General features: G+C 45.8%; 1 protein-coding gene across 3 annotated transcripts in view; it reads right to left on the bottom strand.

The window, feature by feature from the left end:
- The window catches only part of CLTB (clathrin light chain B), a 44,420-nt gene extending 43,532 nt beyond the window's left edge, over window positions 1–888 (bottom strand). For 2 of the 3 annotated variants that reach the window (XR_013598637.1, XM_078652814.1), the window contains exon 1: window positions 444–888. Coding sequence is in view for 2 of the 3 variants with exons in the window: in XM_078652814.1 (XP_078508940.1) it covers window positions 444–633 (190 nt within the window). In the remaining variant the exon portion in view is untranslated. The remainder of the gene's footprint in view (window positions 1–443) is intronic. The other variant, XM_078652812.1, reaches the window with a different exon arrangement.
- Between the last annotated feature and the right edge of the window lie 16,972 nt (window positions 889–17,860).

Genomic DNA, 17,860 nt, shown 5'->3' with positions numbered 1-17,860 from the left:
ACACGATACACCCCTCCCCCACCCTGCACTGGAGCCAACCTTGTACACTCCCTTCCGATCAAGTCAGAAAACAACTCGACCCTGCAGCTCAAGCCTCGCTTAGTATGTGATGATGCCAGAGCCACCATGTCCCAGCGATTTCCTTTAATTCTAGAACTAAATGCATTCTGGGAGCTGTAGTCTTGGCCAGTTAAAATGAAAATGGTTTGTAAAAGTCTAGCGCTCGAAACTATAGGGTTGCAAGAGCCTGCAGACATCTGCTAATCCTACTTGTCTCTAGACACCCTACAACTAGAATCCCTCCCCGCCTGCCGTCCTGCCCCTCTGGCCTGGGATTACTGACTCCCCAACTCTCAGTGCCTCTTCGGTGCCCTCCTTCCCTGCCGCCCATTTGTCCTCGCTGAGCCCGTGATATGCCCCCTCCCTGCGCCCCTTCTGCTCACCCAGCTCGGGCGGCTCCTCGGTGGGCACGGCGCCCCCGTCGATCACCCCGAAGCCCTCGTCGTTCTCGATCCCGGCGATCTCGCTCTCCTGCTGGGCCAGGAAGGCGGCGGCCGGGTCCTCCTCCGGCTCCGCGGGCTCCCCGGGCACCCCGTTCTCCGAGGAGGAGAAGAAGCCAAAGTCATCGGCCATGTTTCCGTCCGCTGCGCCCCCCGCGCTCACTGCTGCTCGAGGTGGCTGTGGGTCGGTGGCCCCGGGCCGGGACGCGGCGGTCGGTCTCGGGGTCTCGCAGGCACGGGAGGGGCAGGAACGGGACGGCACTTCCTCCTTCTCCGGGTGGCAGGTGGAGCTCTGGCAGAGGGATGCGTCACCGCCAGCGCCGCACCGCTCTCCGACCACCGCGGGGCAGCAGAGAGCAGCATCACTGGTCCTGAGCCTCCAGCAAACACCATCGGCTAGAAGAGAGCACCGCCGCTGGCTGCTGCAAGGTTCACCAGGTCCATGCCTGATAGGGTGACCAACTGGCATTGATGCAAATTCAGGACAGTGAGTGTAAAAATTCAGGACAAAGGGTCAAAATTCAGGACACAAATTCAGGACAGGAGGTCAAAATTCAGGACAAAACTTCAGGGCAATTGGATAAGTTTTACAGACACATCAAAGGTCGCGCAATAGTATATAAGTAAGCCCAGCCATTTCCAAACATATTCAACCATTTGCAAACCTATCCATCATGTATCCTTCCATCTATCATTTCACTCATCTATCCCTTCATCCATCCTTTCACCCACCCGCTCATCATCCATCCTTCCCCTCATCATCCATCCTTCCCCCTCATCATCCATCCATCCATCCTTCTACCCACCCACTCATCATCCATCCATCCTTCCCCTCATCATCCATCCATCCTTTCACCCACCCCCTCATCATCCATCCATTCCCTCATCATCCATCCATCCTTCCCCTCATCATCCATCCATCCTTCCCCTCATCATCCATCCATGCTTTCACCCAACCCCTCATCCATCCATCCACCCTTCCCCTGATCATCCATCCTTTCACCCACCCCCTCATCATCCATCTATCTATCCATCCTTCCCCTCATCATCCATCCATCCATCCTTCCCCTCATCATCCATCCATCCATCCCCTTATCATCCATCCATCCATCCTTTCACCCACCCATCCATTCTTTCACCCACCCATCCATCCCCTCATCCATCCATCCTTCCCCTCATCCATCCATCCTTCCCCTCATCCATCCTTCCCCTCATCCATTCATCCTTCCCCTCATCCATCCATCCATCCTTCCCCTCATCCATCCCATTGTCCATCCATCCTTCCCCTCATCATCCATCCATCCTTCCCCTCATCCATCCATCCTTCCCCTCATCATCCATCCATCCATCCCCTCATCCATATACCCTACCCCTCATCCATCCTTCCCCTCATCCATCCTTCCTTCCTTTCCCTCATCCATCCATCCTTCCCCTCATCCATCCTTCCCCTCATCCATCCCTCCCCTCATCCATTCATCCTTCCATCCATCCTTCCCCTCATCCATTCATCCTTCCATCCATCCTTCCCCTCATCATCCATCCATCCTTCCCCTCATCCATCCATCCTTCCTTCCCCACATCCATCCATCCTTCCCCTCATCTATCCTTCCCCTCATCCATTCATCCTTCCATCCATCCTTCCCCTCATCATCCATCCATCCTTCCCCTCATCATCCATCCATCCTTCCCCTCATCATCCGTCCATCCTTTTTCCTCATCATCCATCCATCCATCCTTCTACCCACCCACTCATCATCCATCCATCATTTCACCCACCCATCCATCCATCCATTCTTTCACCCACCCATCCATCCATCCTTCCCCTCATCCATCCTTCCTTCCCCTCATCCATCCATCCTTCCCCTCATCCATCCATCCTTCCCCTCATCCACCCTTACTTTCATCCATCCATCCTTCCCCTCATCCATCTTTCCCCTCATCCATCATCCAGCTACCCTTCCACCCATACATCCAGCTATTTACATTTTCTCTCATCCATCCTTCCCCTCACTCATCAATCCATCCATCCTCTCTCATTATCCATTTATTCAATCTTTCATTCATCCATTCACCCTTTCACTAATTCATCCAGCCATTCACCCATCCCTTCACTTACTCACTCGCCCACCTTTTCATATTAATTTTGAGCTGAGCCCTTTTGAGAAGAGGCCCATCAAGAACTTCACCCTCGCTGCAGGGGCCATTCCAGGACTGGGACAGAAGCCACCCAGGGCGGAGACAGGATGCACCACAGGCGGGGGACAAGAGCCATCACAGGCGGGGGGTGGACTGGAGCCAACACATGGGGGGACAGGAGCCATCACTGAGGGGAGGGCAGGGGCCATCACAGGAGAGGGTACAGGATCCACCAGGGTGGGCACAGGGGTGGGCATGTTTCCGTCCGCTGCGCCCCCCGCGCTCACTCGCTGCTCGAGGTGGCTGTGGGTCGGTGGCCCCGGGCCGGGACGCGGCGGTCGGTCTCGGGGTCTCGCAGGCACGGGAGGGGCAGGAACAGGACGGCACTTCCTCCTTCTCCGGGTGGCAGGTGGAGCTCTGTGCAACCAGCGTGGACACAGACACTCCTCGGAATCAGGAGTCCAGCAGCCAAAGCCAGAAGTTAGGATTCCGACCCAACCCTGTACCCAACCAAAGGCTGAGAGACTATGAGCTTGATTGAGATCTTGGCGGATGGGTTACTCCATCACAAAGGTGACGGATATCCCATCCACCAAAGTATTTAATCCCATTATATCCTATGGGATTCATATAACGGCGGATGGGATATCTGTCACAGTTGTGATGGAGTAACCCATCCACAAAGATCTGTCAGGCCCTATAACAAAAATTTTAGAGTGTTCCGTTATACTGAAAGTTGGAAGGGATGTAGAGTGCTACCTGGCCTCTTCTATACAATGTATTGCAACTCCACAGCCCGAGGGCCAGGCACGGCCCAAGGGTACAAAAAAAGGGCGGACTGGTCGCTCATGGCCAGTATGCAAGAGTTGTTTGTACACCTGTGTGTACTTCGTGTTATTCTGTTGACGCCGCTGCGGCCTAGACCATAGCCCCGGCAGTGGATGCCACAGGCACTGGCACCACGGGACAGTAGAGGTCGCCTCAAGCCTAGGTGTTTATTGTACCGTTTACGAATATCTAGTAGAATTAGAAGTGATTATCTCCCTTGGTGCCCCAAGTCTAGGAAAAAAGTGAGGGGTGCAATAATTGTGAGTAGAAGCTTGTCCTGAAAGTGCTTCCCTGGTAGTGTCCTAAGGCCCCTTTCCCTTCAATTATTTCATGCCTGCGGTAGACCCCCCTCTATTGCCTTTGATGCCAGTTTGGACACCCAAAGCCAAGATTCCCCACATATATACATTTTGACAAGTTTAATTTGAATATGGCAGCCAGTTGCACCTTTTCACTTGATGGGTACGAGGAGTCCTGCGAGGAGGATTACTCTGCCTAGTTGCCAAGTTGCAACAGGCCATGGGCACCAGGGTCACCTGACTGGTGACGCCTGTGGTGGATGGGTGTGGGTACAGCCCTGGGAGAGGGGCTGAGTCTAACGTGTACATCAGGACACTATACATGCAGGGGCAGCAAAGAGCACTCCACTGGTACTGTGCACTCTAGAAAACACCAAGCGGCAGCAGTGGGCACCGACACTGGCACTGTTCACTCAAACAACGATGAAAAGCAGGGAGAGTGGCACTGTGCACTCCAGCAAACAACAAGGTACAGCAGAGGGCACTTTTACTGACACTGCACTCCAGAAAACACTAGGGAGCAGCAGAGGGCACTGGCACTATGCATTCTAGAAAACACCACAGTGCTGCAGAGGGCGCCATCACAGGAACTGTGCACTTCAAACGTCAGTGGTTCTAAGCCCTGCAACCAAACACCACTTGTGCGGCAGAGGGCACCATGACTGGGGATGGACACTCAAGAGGCACACCTAATTTAGGTTTAATTCCAGCCTGTCCTACTGCCCTGGTTTTTGTGCCGAGATATACCTTTGCGGCTGATTCAAGCGCGTAATAAATTAAAATAACATAACATTGGGGCAGCAGGGAGGGTGAGTAACACGAGTGGGTTCTACCAGCTTCATCTCTTCAAATTTGGAGCTCTTGAGGAAAATATCTTCTTTGATTGTAAATCGGTTCTTTTGTGTGTCAACATTGAAGCGCTTGAAACGAGCACAATGTGCTATATAAAATGTACGTTTGCGTTATTAAATTAATGTGAACATTCATTCCCACCACTATGAAGCACACTGTTGTTAATTTTGCGAATTTGGCATGCATGCAACAACAAAACTAGAGTTTTTTTATCATTGCCACCCCAAAAACACAGTCTACTCACACAACCACATGGCTCAGGACAAACAAAATACGTCAGTTTTAGTAGTAGATTATTGTCTATGAAAACAGAATAAATACAACACTATGTACAATATTAAAATCATGTAGACAACAACTTTCCAAATACCTATGCAAGAATAACCTTTAAAAATCTACCCACAGCTCAATTTACATCTAAAACTCCATATTTAAAAGTAGGGAGACTGCCTCACTACGATGTTGAATTTTATATATGAAAAAAATCGGTTTTAGAATCAAACTTCTATTTCTGAAAAATGAAGGCACTCTTCTAATAATTGAACATTAAAATTGTTAAACAATAACCCGCATCTACAATAATCCCTGTCAAAGAAAGAAGGGCATTTTTCATAATTTAGAAACCGAAATGTGGATTTAAAGCTAGAAAATTCCAGGTCTGAGCATCTACTTTAAGTCTTACAGACAAGCTCATAGCACTCTTTGGTAATCCAAACCATTTTTTCAGTAATTGCCTTCACATTTATTACACTATGAATCAGAACTAATTCATAATACTTTTGCCTCATATAAACATTGTGTAGGTACCATAGATTTATATGCTGTGATTACTGGTATTAAGGAGAGCCCTTCAAAATCATTTTTGAATTTAACTAGATCTCTAATTGCAGACAATGCCTGTGAAAGAACCAATTTAATTTGTCATTAAACATCATCCCCAAACACTTGTACGAGGCTAACAGCTGCACATATTTATTCACCAATAGCCATTTATATGTTTTTGACTTCTTGCTAAACTTTACTATTTTTGTCTTATCCATATTTTTTCTTAACATATTTTACTAAACAATTACTTATGCATCTTACAATCTGCAGTGCAAATAAGTTAATTACACAGGTATCGTTGAGATTCACTCGTATCCTCGGATCCCTTCTTCCGGCAGTTGTCTTATCCATATTGATGGTCAGGTTGGTCACCCCACATTTCCTGATAAAGCTTTCAAGTTTTCTTTGAGGACCCTCCTGAGTCAAATCAAAGACTGCCAAGTTGTCTGCATATTAGAGTCATGGAATAGGTCTTACCCCAATTTTCAGTTAAAAGGATTTTGGGGCATATTAGCAAGGAATAGCGATATTTATCGCAAAATGCGCGTAGCACATTTTTTTTTATCGGTGCCTATCGCTGGATATGTTAGCAGAGAAAACATGCTATCAGCAATGTTTTTCTTCATTGTGATAAAATATTCAGCGATAGCGGCGAAATGCGTGAATATCGCTCGAAATCTAGCGATATTAACGCATTAATACCAATGGGGACTTAACCTGAAAATCCACCTCCCATTGGTTAAACAGGTAAGTCATGTTTTTAGCAGGCGTTAGATTATAGTGATAATCGCACTTAGCGCATTTTTTTTATCGCTTTGCCTGCCTTGCTAAAAGGCGATAGCTGTGTTAGCGACTACTTTCAGTCGCTAACAGTTTGGGTACGTCCACATTGCATGTCATTAGCGATAAATATCGAAGACATGCAAAGCGGGCCCCATACCGGTCGCTATCGCCTAAAAACTGTTGCTAACTGCTATTAGCGACAGCTTTCTGGTAGGGTGATAAAAATATCGCAGCTTTAGCAGCAAAAGTGCAGCTAAAGTGGTGATATGGCCCTTGTTAATATACCCCTTTGTTTCTTGTTTCTAACACGGCTTGTGGCAGATCTGCAAGGTACAAAGAAAACAACATAGGTGCTAATACACATCCTTGCATCAATCTGTTTTCAAACAGATTCTCTTGGATAATGCAACATGTAAATCTAGCTCCATTTGAGCCCAATTGTCACAATGTAATTCTTCAAGGATAGTGAGGAGACATAAAAGAATATCCCTATTCCTCAGCTTTAGACCACATGAATAAATAATTAAGTTGACTAGGTCAAAGGCAGAGCTAAAATCTATAAAACAATCAAATAAATTCCCAAAAGTTTCCATTGCCTTGTGAATAATGGCCCACAAGCTAAAGCAAAGGTCTACTGCCGAATGACCCTGCTTAAAGCAGCCTTATTCAATGGGCACCAGCTTGCTAGACTCTATCCACTTCTTAAAGGACAATAAAATAGCTTTAGAATATAATTTCGCTCCTACATCAATAGAAAATTGCTGGGATCTGCTTTATCCTTTTTCTTTTATTTTAAATTAGTGTATCTGGTGCATAAAAAAGTTTGATCATTAAAAAAATAGCGTTAAAACTTCCATATGATTACAGTACAATACATTTGAGCTTAGCTATAATAAATTCCCAAGTACATTACAATGTTAAAACAATGTTAAAACACAGGAAAATACAGTAAAATATCTACAAAATTTCATTATCCATGTCCCATTAGAAAACATTATAAAAAGGAGTTTTAAAATCTAGCTTCCCTCCAGTTTTTAAGGGGGGCCCATATGTTCAGGCCTCCCTACCGCATCTTCCTACCACTTCGGGAATATAGTGCTGCTTCCATATTATGGATCCCGAGTAATCTTGACAGCCACATCTGAAATGAGGGAGCCGTAGAGTCTTTCCAGCACGCAGCCAATATTATTTTAAAAACAGCTACGCAAATAGATACAAAAGCTTCCTCCTCCGTTTTCAGTCTCAAACTAGAATCAATGCCCAGGATCACAAGGGGAAGGGATAGGGTAACTCTAGTCCCTAGCAGCCCCTCCCAGAATCTTTCAATCTCTGCACCTATATTCCTAAGTGCGCTGCATTGATAAAACATGTGTATCAGGTCTTCCGGACCCTGGGAACATCTTGGACATTTGTCATCATCTTTTTCCCCCCACTCAAATAGCTTGGCTGGAGTGTAATATAAATTATATAGTGTCATATAATGTTGAGCCCTGAGATTTGAAGAACGGAATAAATTACTTGCTATCAGTAAGGCTCTATCCAAATCAATGTCAGGGTCATCTAATTTCAGTGCCCAGTTGGCCTCCACCTTCTCCATATCATCCTGTAACTTAGGAATCATGCCTGAATATATTGTATCGATCTTCGTACCTCCTGCCAGAATATATTCTAAAATATCCTTTTTCCCTCCTGGTATAATCCGGGGCCTGATATTAATTAGAGTTTGAGAGACCTGTAGATATTTAAAACCTTGATTCGATGTTATTCCAAATTTCCGCTGTATATCTATAAAAGTCATCGGGGCTGTTCCCTCCCAGATGTGCCCAATACTCCTAATCCCTTAGGCCTCCCACATTGCCCAGAAACCATCGCTATCTAAGTGAGGATACAGATTTGATTTCCACAAGGGTGTATAACAGTTAAACTTGGGGATTCGTAACATTTTCTGGATCTCCTTCCATATCCTCCAAACACTATCCAGTCCTTATACCTTTTCTTGTTGTAATATCGTCGTTCTGTTTTACGTAATAGGAGCCCAAACACTTCCTTTCCCACTAATAGTTAAAAAATAGAAGACGGGTATATATTCCCAGGTATACTATGCGTTACATCTGTAATAGTATCCAAAAATATCGCCATCTGACTGAAAAGGCAGGCCAACAAATAAAACAGTATATTTGGAACCCCTAGTCCACCTCTTTCTTGCGATAGACACAGATATTTGAGGGATCTTCTTGTTTTCCCGTAATGCCAAATAAATTTCATAAAAACTGACTCGATGGATTTAAGCACACTCTCACCTACCATAAACGGGATTGCACGAAAGAGAAATAATACTTTCGGAAGCATTGTCATTTTTAACACATTTGCTCTCCCAATTATGGACAAATAAATGGAGTCTACTCTTTTTAACTCAGTTGACATTGAGTCGATCAATGGGTCGAAGTTTTCTTTAATTATAGACTCCATAGAGGGGTTTATCCTAACCCCAAGATAAACTGCCGAGTCAGTATATCTACCGTCCAATCTAGCAATGTTACGGGAGCAAATTATTTGTGTTTTATTTTCATTCAGAAGATACCCCGAATGTTGCCCAAACTCAGTAGTTATTGTGCTTAGTACAGGCATAGCCGCTTCCGGTTTCGGGGTCATCATCATATGCGAGTACTTTTGTTTCAAATCCGTTACACATAACCGGTTTGAGACCCTCATGCCCCAGAATCTTTCTAATTAGTGGATCAATATAAAGGGCGAATAAGATTGGGGAACAGGGGCACCCTTGACGCGTCCCCTGAGAGATATAAATTGTATCAGACCCTCCGCCCATTAGCTGAATTCTAGCACATGGGTCCACGTACATTGCCTTGATTGCCTTTATTATCGTGGGGCCAAAGCCCCTTCACTCCAATATCCCCCATAAATACATCCAGGTGACCCGGTCGAAGGCCTTTTCGGCATCGAGAAGGATCATGGCGATCTGCCCCCCCCCCCCCGGTAACAGCATGCGCAATAAAAAGTGTAATAGCTCGCCTTATATGGTCTGTTGTTCCTCTACCCGGGATGAACCCATGCTGCCACGGGGAGACCAAACCACCAATGACCCCTCTCAGCCGATTTGCCAGAACCTTCGCATACATTTTAGTGTCTGTATTTATGAGGGATATCAGGCGATATGAGCCAGGGTCCTCCTTGGGCTTACCCTTCTTATGAAAGACAGCTATATTTGTCTCCTTCCAGGAATCTGGCACTACCCCAGACCAGACTATACCGCAAAATAGATCTAGTAATATCGGGGCTAAAATTGTCTGAAAGCATTTATATACCTCAAGTGGAATATTATCCGGGCCTGTGGCTTTGCCTACAGCTAAATCCTCCAGCGCCTTCGTTATTTCAATCAATTCCAGTTCTTTATCTAGCTCCGCTTTCTCTTGGTCAGGGAGATTATGGCCCAGATCTTCATCAGCCAAACTAGGGGGAACTGCCCTATCCTTTTCCTGATATAATTTTTGGTAAACATCTTTAAACACCCTTCTAATGTCTTCTGCTTCCGTATATTCCTGATTAGCAATCTGAATTTTATCTATCGTATTTCTGCTGAATCTATGCCTAATTCTTAATGCTAAAAGCTTTCCTGCCTGCTCCACTGTCTCATACATTCTGCCCCTCCGGCTCTGATAATCATCAGCGCTTTTCTGAGCTGTTCCTTTATGTACTTCCGCCTTGAGAGTCAAGATCTTGGATAGACTCTCCCCAGCATCATTCCCACCTAAAATCTTTTTTACATGCTGTTCCTCTGCCCGGGCTAGCTGTTTCATTAATACTTCCTGTGCTTTCCTACTTTTTTCCTCTAGGTGGCAGAAAAGCGAATGGTTTCACCCCGTAGTGCTGCCTTAAAGGAGTCCCAAATGCAATTCCGAGGGGCGCTATACCTATTCAAATCAAAATAGATTTGAGCCCAGCTCCTAAGATGGTCTATGAATTTGGGATCCAATAGCAGCCTTCTTTCAAATGTCCATCTAGATGGGGGAGTAATAGCCAGATGATATTCATAGCTTAAGATTAAGGGGTTATGGTCAGATATTGTTTTAGGCATTCTATTAATCCCAATCTTGGCCGCCTCTGAAGATGATATGTAAAAATAATCTAACTTAGTGTACAACTTAGTGTACTTTTTGAAGGGGCATGAAAAATAGGTAAAGCCGGGGTTATGAGGTTCTTTATCTCCCCACACATCCACCAAACTATGTGTATCCATTAAAGCAGACAAAGCTCTAAACACATTGAGTTTCCGCCCAGTATAGAGTAACCTATTATTACCACCCACAAAATCTGCTGAGATATTAAAATCACCGCATACTATTAGGGGCTGCGGCCAATTCAATAATTCTACTTCCAATCTATCAACCAAATCTGGTTCGTCTTGATTAGATCCGTAAATTGTGCACAAGGTTATCCCTATCTTTAGTTCCACAATCTCCCATTTTCCGAGAGTGTCTGCCAGGGACCACTTACTACCACCCAGGTTATTCTTAGTCAGAATTGCAACCCCCCTAACGGTGGAGGTCTGGGTGGAACATACTAATACGTCAAACCCCTTAACATTTAAGAGATGTCTCTTAGACCAGGGCAGATGGGTCTCTTGTATACAGATTATATCGAGATGGTTCATCCCTATAAAATGCCCTAATCTTTTTCTTTTATGCCAATCATTCGTCCCCCCTATGTTCAGCGTACAGATCTTAAGTGTCCTCATCATTGAGCATTTGTTCTAGATCTCCCGGAAGACCCAGAACCTGATCATCAACAGTTATGAAGATCGCATATTTTTTAACGCTCAGAACAATGCACCAGATACATTTTACTTTTTCTTTATTTCCTCCCTTTTTACCCTGTCCTTCCCTTAACCCTTCCTCTCCCATGCTCCCCTACCACCATCACCTACTGACCCTAGTAACCCTCTCACCCCCCTCCGTGACCCCCTACCCTACCCCCCAACCCCTTCCCATTACTACCTACCCCCCTTAAAGGACGCTCAGACCTAGGTCTGTGCATGAGATGTACACAGAGCTAGCAAACCACAGTCTCTTACTTGCATCCAAAAACTAATCATTTTACCATATTGACCCTTTACAGTTCAAAAGGGACGAGAGTGAGACAAGACATCATTCTTCCTATATGTTAAAAGAAAACAAAACAGTATAATTCAGGCTAACCCCCCCATTCCCTACCAAATCTTACCCCCCCACGCCATTTCCTCAGAAAATTCAAATAAAGATGATTATCACCATTTCCCCCACCTCCCCGTCCCCCCCGCATCCCCACTGGCTAGGCATATCAGAGATTAAACAAATTATTTATCTAGCGAGTCCAAGTATTCTTTCGCCTTTATTTCTGAGGAGAAATATCGGGTAGTTCCCTGATTGATGATTTTAAGCTGTGCAGGGTTGACAAGATGCACTTGAATCTTTCTGTCCTGGAAGGGTTTCAATAGCTGCCTTAATCTCCACCGCCTTTCTACCGTTACATGGCAGAAATCTGGTCTTACAAAAACTTAAGCCCCCACTGTCCTCCTAGCGTCTGGCCTGGCCTTATCCGCTATGGCCTGCCTTAGCAGAAAGTTTCCGAGAAAGATTAATGTAGCCTGAGGCTTATCACCCTCTTTTACCAGTGTTCTTTGTTTAAAGGGTATACGATGTGCCCTCTGAATCTCAGAGGCCCAATTCCATTCGGAAAGCTCTGGAGATGCTGCAGAGAAAAGGGTGACCATATAAGCCCTGGTGTCAGACCCCTCAAGACCCTCCTGGTTACCTAGAACTCTTAAGTTATTTCTTCTTTGTCTGTTTTCAGACTCCTCTAGCTTCCATTGGATGTCTTTTATCCGATCCTCATGAGACTCCACCAGGGTTACCGCATTAGCTGCATCAGCTTCAACAACCACCATTCTTTCCTCCAAAGTTACCACTCTTTCTCCCATATTAGAGAATGCTTTTGAAAGTTTTCTTGCCACCCCTGCATTTTTCGCATCCATGCCTGTGCCTTACGACTATCTTGTAGAGCCTCTTCCCTGTGTGCGAGGATAGCTTGATGGATAGTCTCTAGAGTGGGTGGGGATACAGCCATTGGCCCTTGAGTTGTTTTACCAGATGCCCCTGAGAGTGGAGTAGTAGCGGAGTAGTCCCATGAAAGATCCTTTTTTTCCTTTCCTCTTTGGGTCATTTTCTTAATAGATATTTGATGGTCCTCCTCGCTGTCCTCTGGGTCTGATTCTAGGCTGCTTAATGCATCATCTGACCATTCTGCTTCTTCTGTCACAGGGAAAAAGCATTCACTAGACTCTTTCTCTCCTTCATCCTTATTTTTGTCTTCCATGGGGATCCTAACAGATGTTATGTGATTTATATTGTGCCTCCCGGGCTGGCTTATGGGGGTAATAGTCATAGCAGGCCTGGTAGGATCGGGTATCTTCCCATTATGTGAACAAACTCCGTCGGTACTGATATTCCTGCCAATATCCTCGCTGCCCCCCCTTGATGAATTATTCAGCTCTAGCTGTTCCAACTGCTCATGGTGTGCTGCATTCCCCGAGTTCTCGCCCCCTACCCAGGCCAAATCCACCTCTGCTGGGCTTGCTGCCATCTGAATCTCCCAGACTGGTAACAATGTCAGTTCATTCTCCCCCAGACTTACTTCCATGCCGCTGGTGCCGGTATCAGCCCCGGTATCCACTTCTCTATTTTACGGCGGTCTGGGTCCCAACATTGCAATCACATTCGCTGGACCCGCTGGACCCACTGCCTGCTCCTTTCCTTTCTGCATCATTTCGATTACCGTCCGTACCTTCGTGGCTCCCGCGGTCGATGTCCCGCCCCTTCCTCTCTTCGCCGGTTCAGGCTGTCGCAAGCGATGCGGGCGGCCGGGAGATCTCTCTGCGAGCGAGTCGCTTTCTCCCTGATTCGGCGTCTCGAGCAATGCAGACGCTGCCAGCGCCTCCGCTCGAGCCTTCCGAGCAGCTGCAGCCACAGTGACCTTGGAGCCAGCACCGTCCGTAACCACCTTCGGGGCCATGACCGTCTCTTTGTCTGCAAGCTGATACACCAGACGTTTCAGGTAAAACGCCACACAACGCTTCACTATTGCAGCCAGGTGTAGGGGCCCAACCCCCTTGCAAAGAAGCAGCATTTAATCCAAAATGGGGGGTGAGGGAGCCTTTAACGCTGGAGTCACATAGAAATTGCCAGACCGCAGCCTGGTAGCACTGCTCACGTCCACCTAAGCGGCCGCCATCTTGCCCTTCCCTCTGGATCCTTTTTCTTATGTATGGGTGTAATTACTGCTCCCTTTCAGCTAGCTAGAAAGGTTCCCGGTTTCGTTACATATACACAAACCTTAGAAAAAAAGCTAGCCCTCCATTTGGGTAGGATTACATTTTAAAATAATTGCCGGTAAATTATCTGAACCAGACGCCTTGGTTAACTTGAGAGAAGTTATTAATTTACTTAAGGACTGTTCGGTAAATACATTCAACAACTCCTCCTCTGGGGGGTATTCACAACCTTCTATCTGTCCCCTCCTGGACCCTACTGATGTTACTCAAATAGGACATCCACACATCGTATGGGATTGTACACCGTATTGGTTTTCTTTCCATTTTGCACCCTTCCTGGACTAACTTCAACGTTTTTTCATGTCTTTTGCTTGGAGGACACTAACCTCATTTCCCAATTTGCTTTATAAAAATCTTGATTCTTAACTTTAATCAATGCCTTGTATTCTTCTTAACTTTATTATGTAGGAGAGTAGGGTCTGCTTCCTACAGGTACCCCCACTTTTTGCTGTGATTCACTGGTTTTTCAACTTTAGCATGGCTGTGGCCCTGCTAATCAGGACCACAGCCTAGCTGTTCTCTCTCTAAATTGATACCATGTACTTTAGGTACATACCAGACCGGTTAATGGGTCACCCTTGTGAGCCCCTGCATTTGGTACCTTAGGTACCCAGGGCATAGGTGCACCCAAGGCCTACTAGGGGCTGCAGCATGGATTGTGCCACCCCTGGCTGGCCTTCCAAACTGACACCGCAGGTCTGTACTTACAGCCTGGATAAGGTGGTGTAATCATCCCTTACTTAGATATAGTGTACCGATATCTACCGTATATATAGATACACAGTAACCTATAAGTCACTCCTATGGCAGGCCTTGACAACCCGGGAGGCAGAGTGCTTGGTTTTGTGTGAAAGGGTGCCCTAGCATGAGCTGAGCACCCCTGCAGCTTTCGGGACCATCTCCTTATAGCTGTTCTATGATATAGCCATACCATATACTCTTAAGTGCCGTATAATCCTCGCGGTTAATGCTAACTTTGGTTTGGCTTTATCAAAACATGTCGTGTAAGGTGTCAAACACTTTGGAATACTACCCCCGCTTCCATACTGGGGTTGCATTCCACCCTTCTAGAGGAAGAAGACATGTAGTTACTGGTAAACCCGGTTAAAGTTAAACTGAGCCCCAGCATCACAAAATGGATGCTGCTGCCACAGACACAAGTCTGCCCTCCTGCTGCTGGACGAAACTCCGGTAGGGGAGGCCTGGTCAAAAGGTTTTCTGTCCAGGAAGGTGCTGGTACCTCACCAGACAGGCTTTAGTGTATTGGTGAAAAATCGATCCCCTTGATCTAACTTCACAATTCAGTACACTTGTAAACAATAATGAGTGACCAGCTATATAAAAACTGTTATATTTATTCAGTGAAAAAGTTTATACAATTAATGTTAAAAACACAATATAGTATAACACAGAGTAAAAATCAATTAAAAGAATTACAAAAGAAAGCAGCAAAGTTAAGCTAATACATCGTAGATTATGACCCACATAATCACAAAAACAGACAGAAACATGTAAGACATGAAATTTGTTCAATACAGTTTGTACATTCAATTGCCTATGAACAAACTTTGTTTACACAAAGATTAAATCTGTATTATAACAAAAAGTGCCGGGATCCTGAATTGTACATGAAAAGTGCGTCGACGCGTTTCGATGGATACGTTAAATTACACCACCTTTTTCAAGACTTAATCTTTTTCTGTCATGTAAGAGGGGTCAAAATAAATTGTTTCACACTACAATAAACATATATGTCATTAGTGCATTACAGTGATGATAAAACAGATTATGCAAGATTCTCAATGCAAAAACTATATAATGTATTAACCAAAACAGCTTTAACATTCTATGCCCTGCAGGATACTTATATAAAAATTATTGCCTAAGTATTCATATGCTAATATACTATTGTTACCCTTTGATGATACATGGAACCACGTCTAACCCCATGACTTGCTAATGAAGTTGACTCATGCATTATTTAATTGCATTTATGACCCAACTATAGTGCTATATAATTCATCTAAGTCCTATTGCATCAACCACATGGGTAAATAAATGTGGCAAACTGTGCAAACAAAGCTAAACCCAGGCTCGCAATTCTTATTTGCTATGGTTCACACTTGGCCATGTACAGGACTGGTAGTCTTACCCTTGCTGTCACTAGGCTGTCGTTGAAAATGGGCAGATCCTAGTTTGTTCTATCTGTGGTAGTTTGCGTGAAGCGGCGGTCCACTCATAGGAGGGACCTTAGAGTTAGTCCAACCCCTAAACTTACTATAAGTATAGAACCCCAGTCCCTAGGACTTTAGATTACCCTGGATGAAACTCTGCAACATATATCTTGGACCTTTGACATTCCATTTCGACTGGAAGATGGAAGAAATCTCCCTTGTGATGAAGGAGTGACCACCCTGTTCAAACAGGCACCAACTGCATCTTTGCCGGTCTGCATTTTCGAGGCTCCCGCTGGATCCCGAAGAATCTGCGACACAGGACATGGACTTCCAGACATCTCTAATGCTGACCTGAGCCCCCCGCAAAGATGAGACCTTGTAGCGGACACTAGAGACGTGGGACCGGAACTCGTGGACATCCTGCATCTTTGTGAAAGCACCTACTTCCCGAGGTATCCTGAAGTTGTGCATTGGGGTATTTGAAGCCCTTGCCCAAGCACCTTTTGCACCAAAGCTCAGAGGCCTACACTCCACGAGTGTCCCGTGGACCCGCTTTGTGCATTTCCACTTGAGGCCCCTCCGCGGTTCCTAGTCTGTTGGCTAGCGAGCCCCCACGAAGGGCCAACTTTGATTTAGTGAGCTTTCCTGGTTGCTCCAGACGTGCTCCCACTCCTCTCCAAAGGAGGAGCCCCTCAGACCTTGCTGGTCTGCATCGAAGCCAATCTTGTCATCTTGCATGGATTGCTGTTGCCAAGGCTTGTTGGGTCCAATCCGGATTCCGACACCGCAGTCAATGAAATCCTTCATGGGACAGCTCGAATCCAGCTCCTGGTTGTCGTCGATATCTCCAGGACCTCGTGACTGAAGAGTCAAGCATCACCTCTTTTACCTGAAATCACCCAACATCGGCTGGCATCTTGTCCTCGCCATCCTGGTCACTGGCTAGTGACCCAGACTCTGTGTCCTCTGCTTTTCGGTTCTTCACATCTCCGATCCACCCTTGGATCCACCAGGACACCTTTCCTCTGGTCGCCTGCAGCATTTCTTCGCAGCTCTCTATTGGAATCGACGACGAAACCTGACACCAAAAGACACCTATGCACCGGCTTCCCTGGGTGAGGTAACAAGAGTACTCCGGTGCTCCCGTGGGTCTTGACTCTCGAAGTATCCTAGTCTAAAAGGGTTCCATCGTAGTACACCTAGAAGTGCCCTTAATCCTTAAAACTATAACTTGTTTGTTCTCCATAGAAAGTCAATGGTGATCCGCGGCTGTGTTTACACACTGCACGCGTCCACCGTTGGCCTCCTGCATTCTAACCGTAGGTAGTTCTAGGTAGCCCCAGCGGTTCTACAGGCGCTAGGCCTGCCTTCTAACTCCCACGTGGTTCTTATACCACTATTTTAGTATATGGTTTGTGAGGCCCCTAGGGCATAACGTATACTGTGCAACTTATTGTATGCTAATTAAGTTCCTTTTATTGTACTTTTACCTTTGACCTCATAAAGAGACCAGAGGGTTTGTGTTTAGAATAAATACATATATATTTGATATATACCTTGTGTGATTTGCTTTCATTTGATCATTCAAGAGATTATAATTGGTAAAACAACTAGCTTAACTCGCCTCTAAGTCTCAGCCTGAAGGCTGCTCTCCACAGCTACCACTAGGATAGCTTTCTATAAGGTTGACTTTACAACCTACCACCAATAAGCGTCGTTTGTACTGGTGCAAGGTGCCCACTAGAATAGTGGACGTCATTGTAAGGCTCAGTCGTTCCTGTCTTCGGGATTGTGCTGAAGATATGAGTGTTCCACCTCCTTCATCCTTATTTTTGTCTTCCATGGGGATCCTAACAGATGTTATGTGATTTATATTGTGCCTCCCGGGCTGGCTTATGGGGGTAATAGTCATAGCAGGCCTGGTAGGATCGGGTATCTGCCCATTATGTGAACAAACTCCGTTGGTACTGATATTCCTGCTAATATCCTCGCTGCCCCCCTTGATGAATTATTCAGCTCTAGCTGTTCCAACTGCTCATGGTGTGCTGCATTCCCCGAGTTCTCGCCCCCTACCCA

Source organism: Lissotriton helveticus, chromosome 7 (genome assembly GCF_964261635.1).
Source record: "Lissotriton helveticus chromosome 7, aLisHel1.1, whole genome shotgun sequence".
NCBI lineage: Eukaryota > Metazoa > Chordata > Amphibia > Caudata > Salamandridae > Lissotriton > Lissotriton helveticus.
Note: the sequence above shows the minus strand (reverse complement) of the source record. Positions and strands in the feature narration are given on the sequence as shown.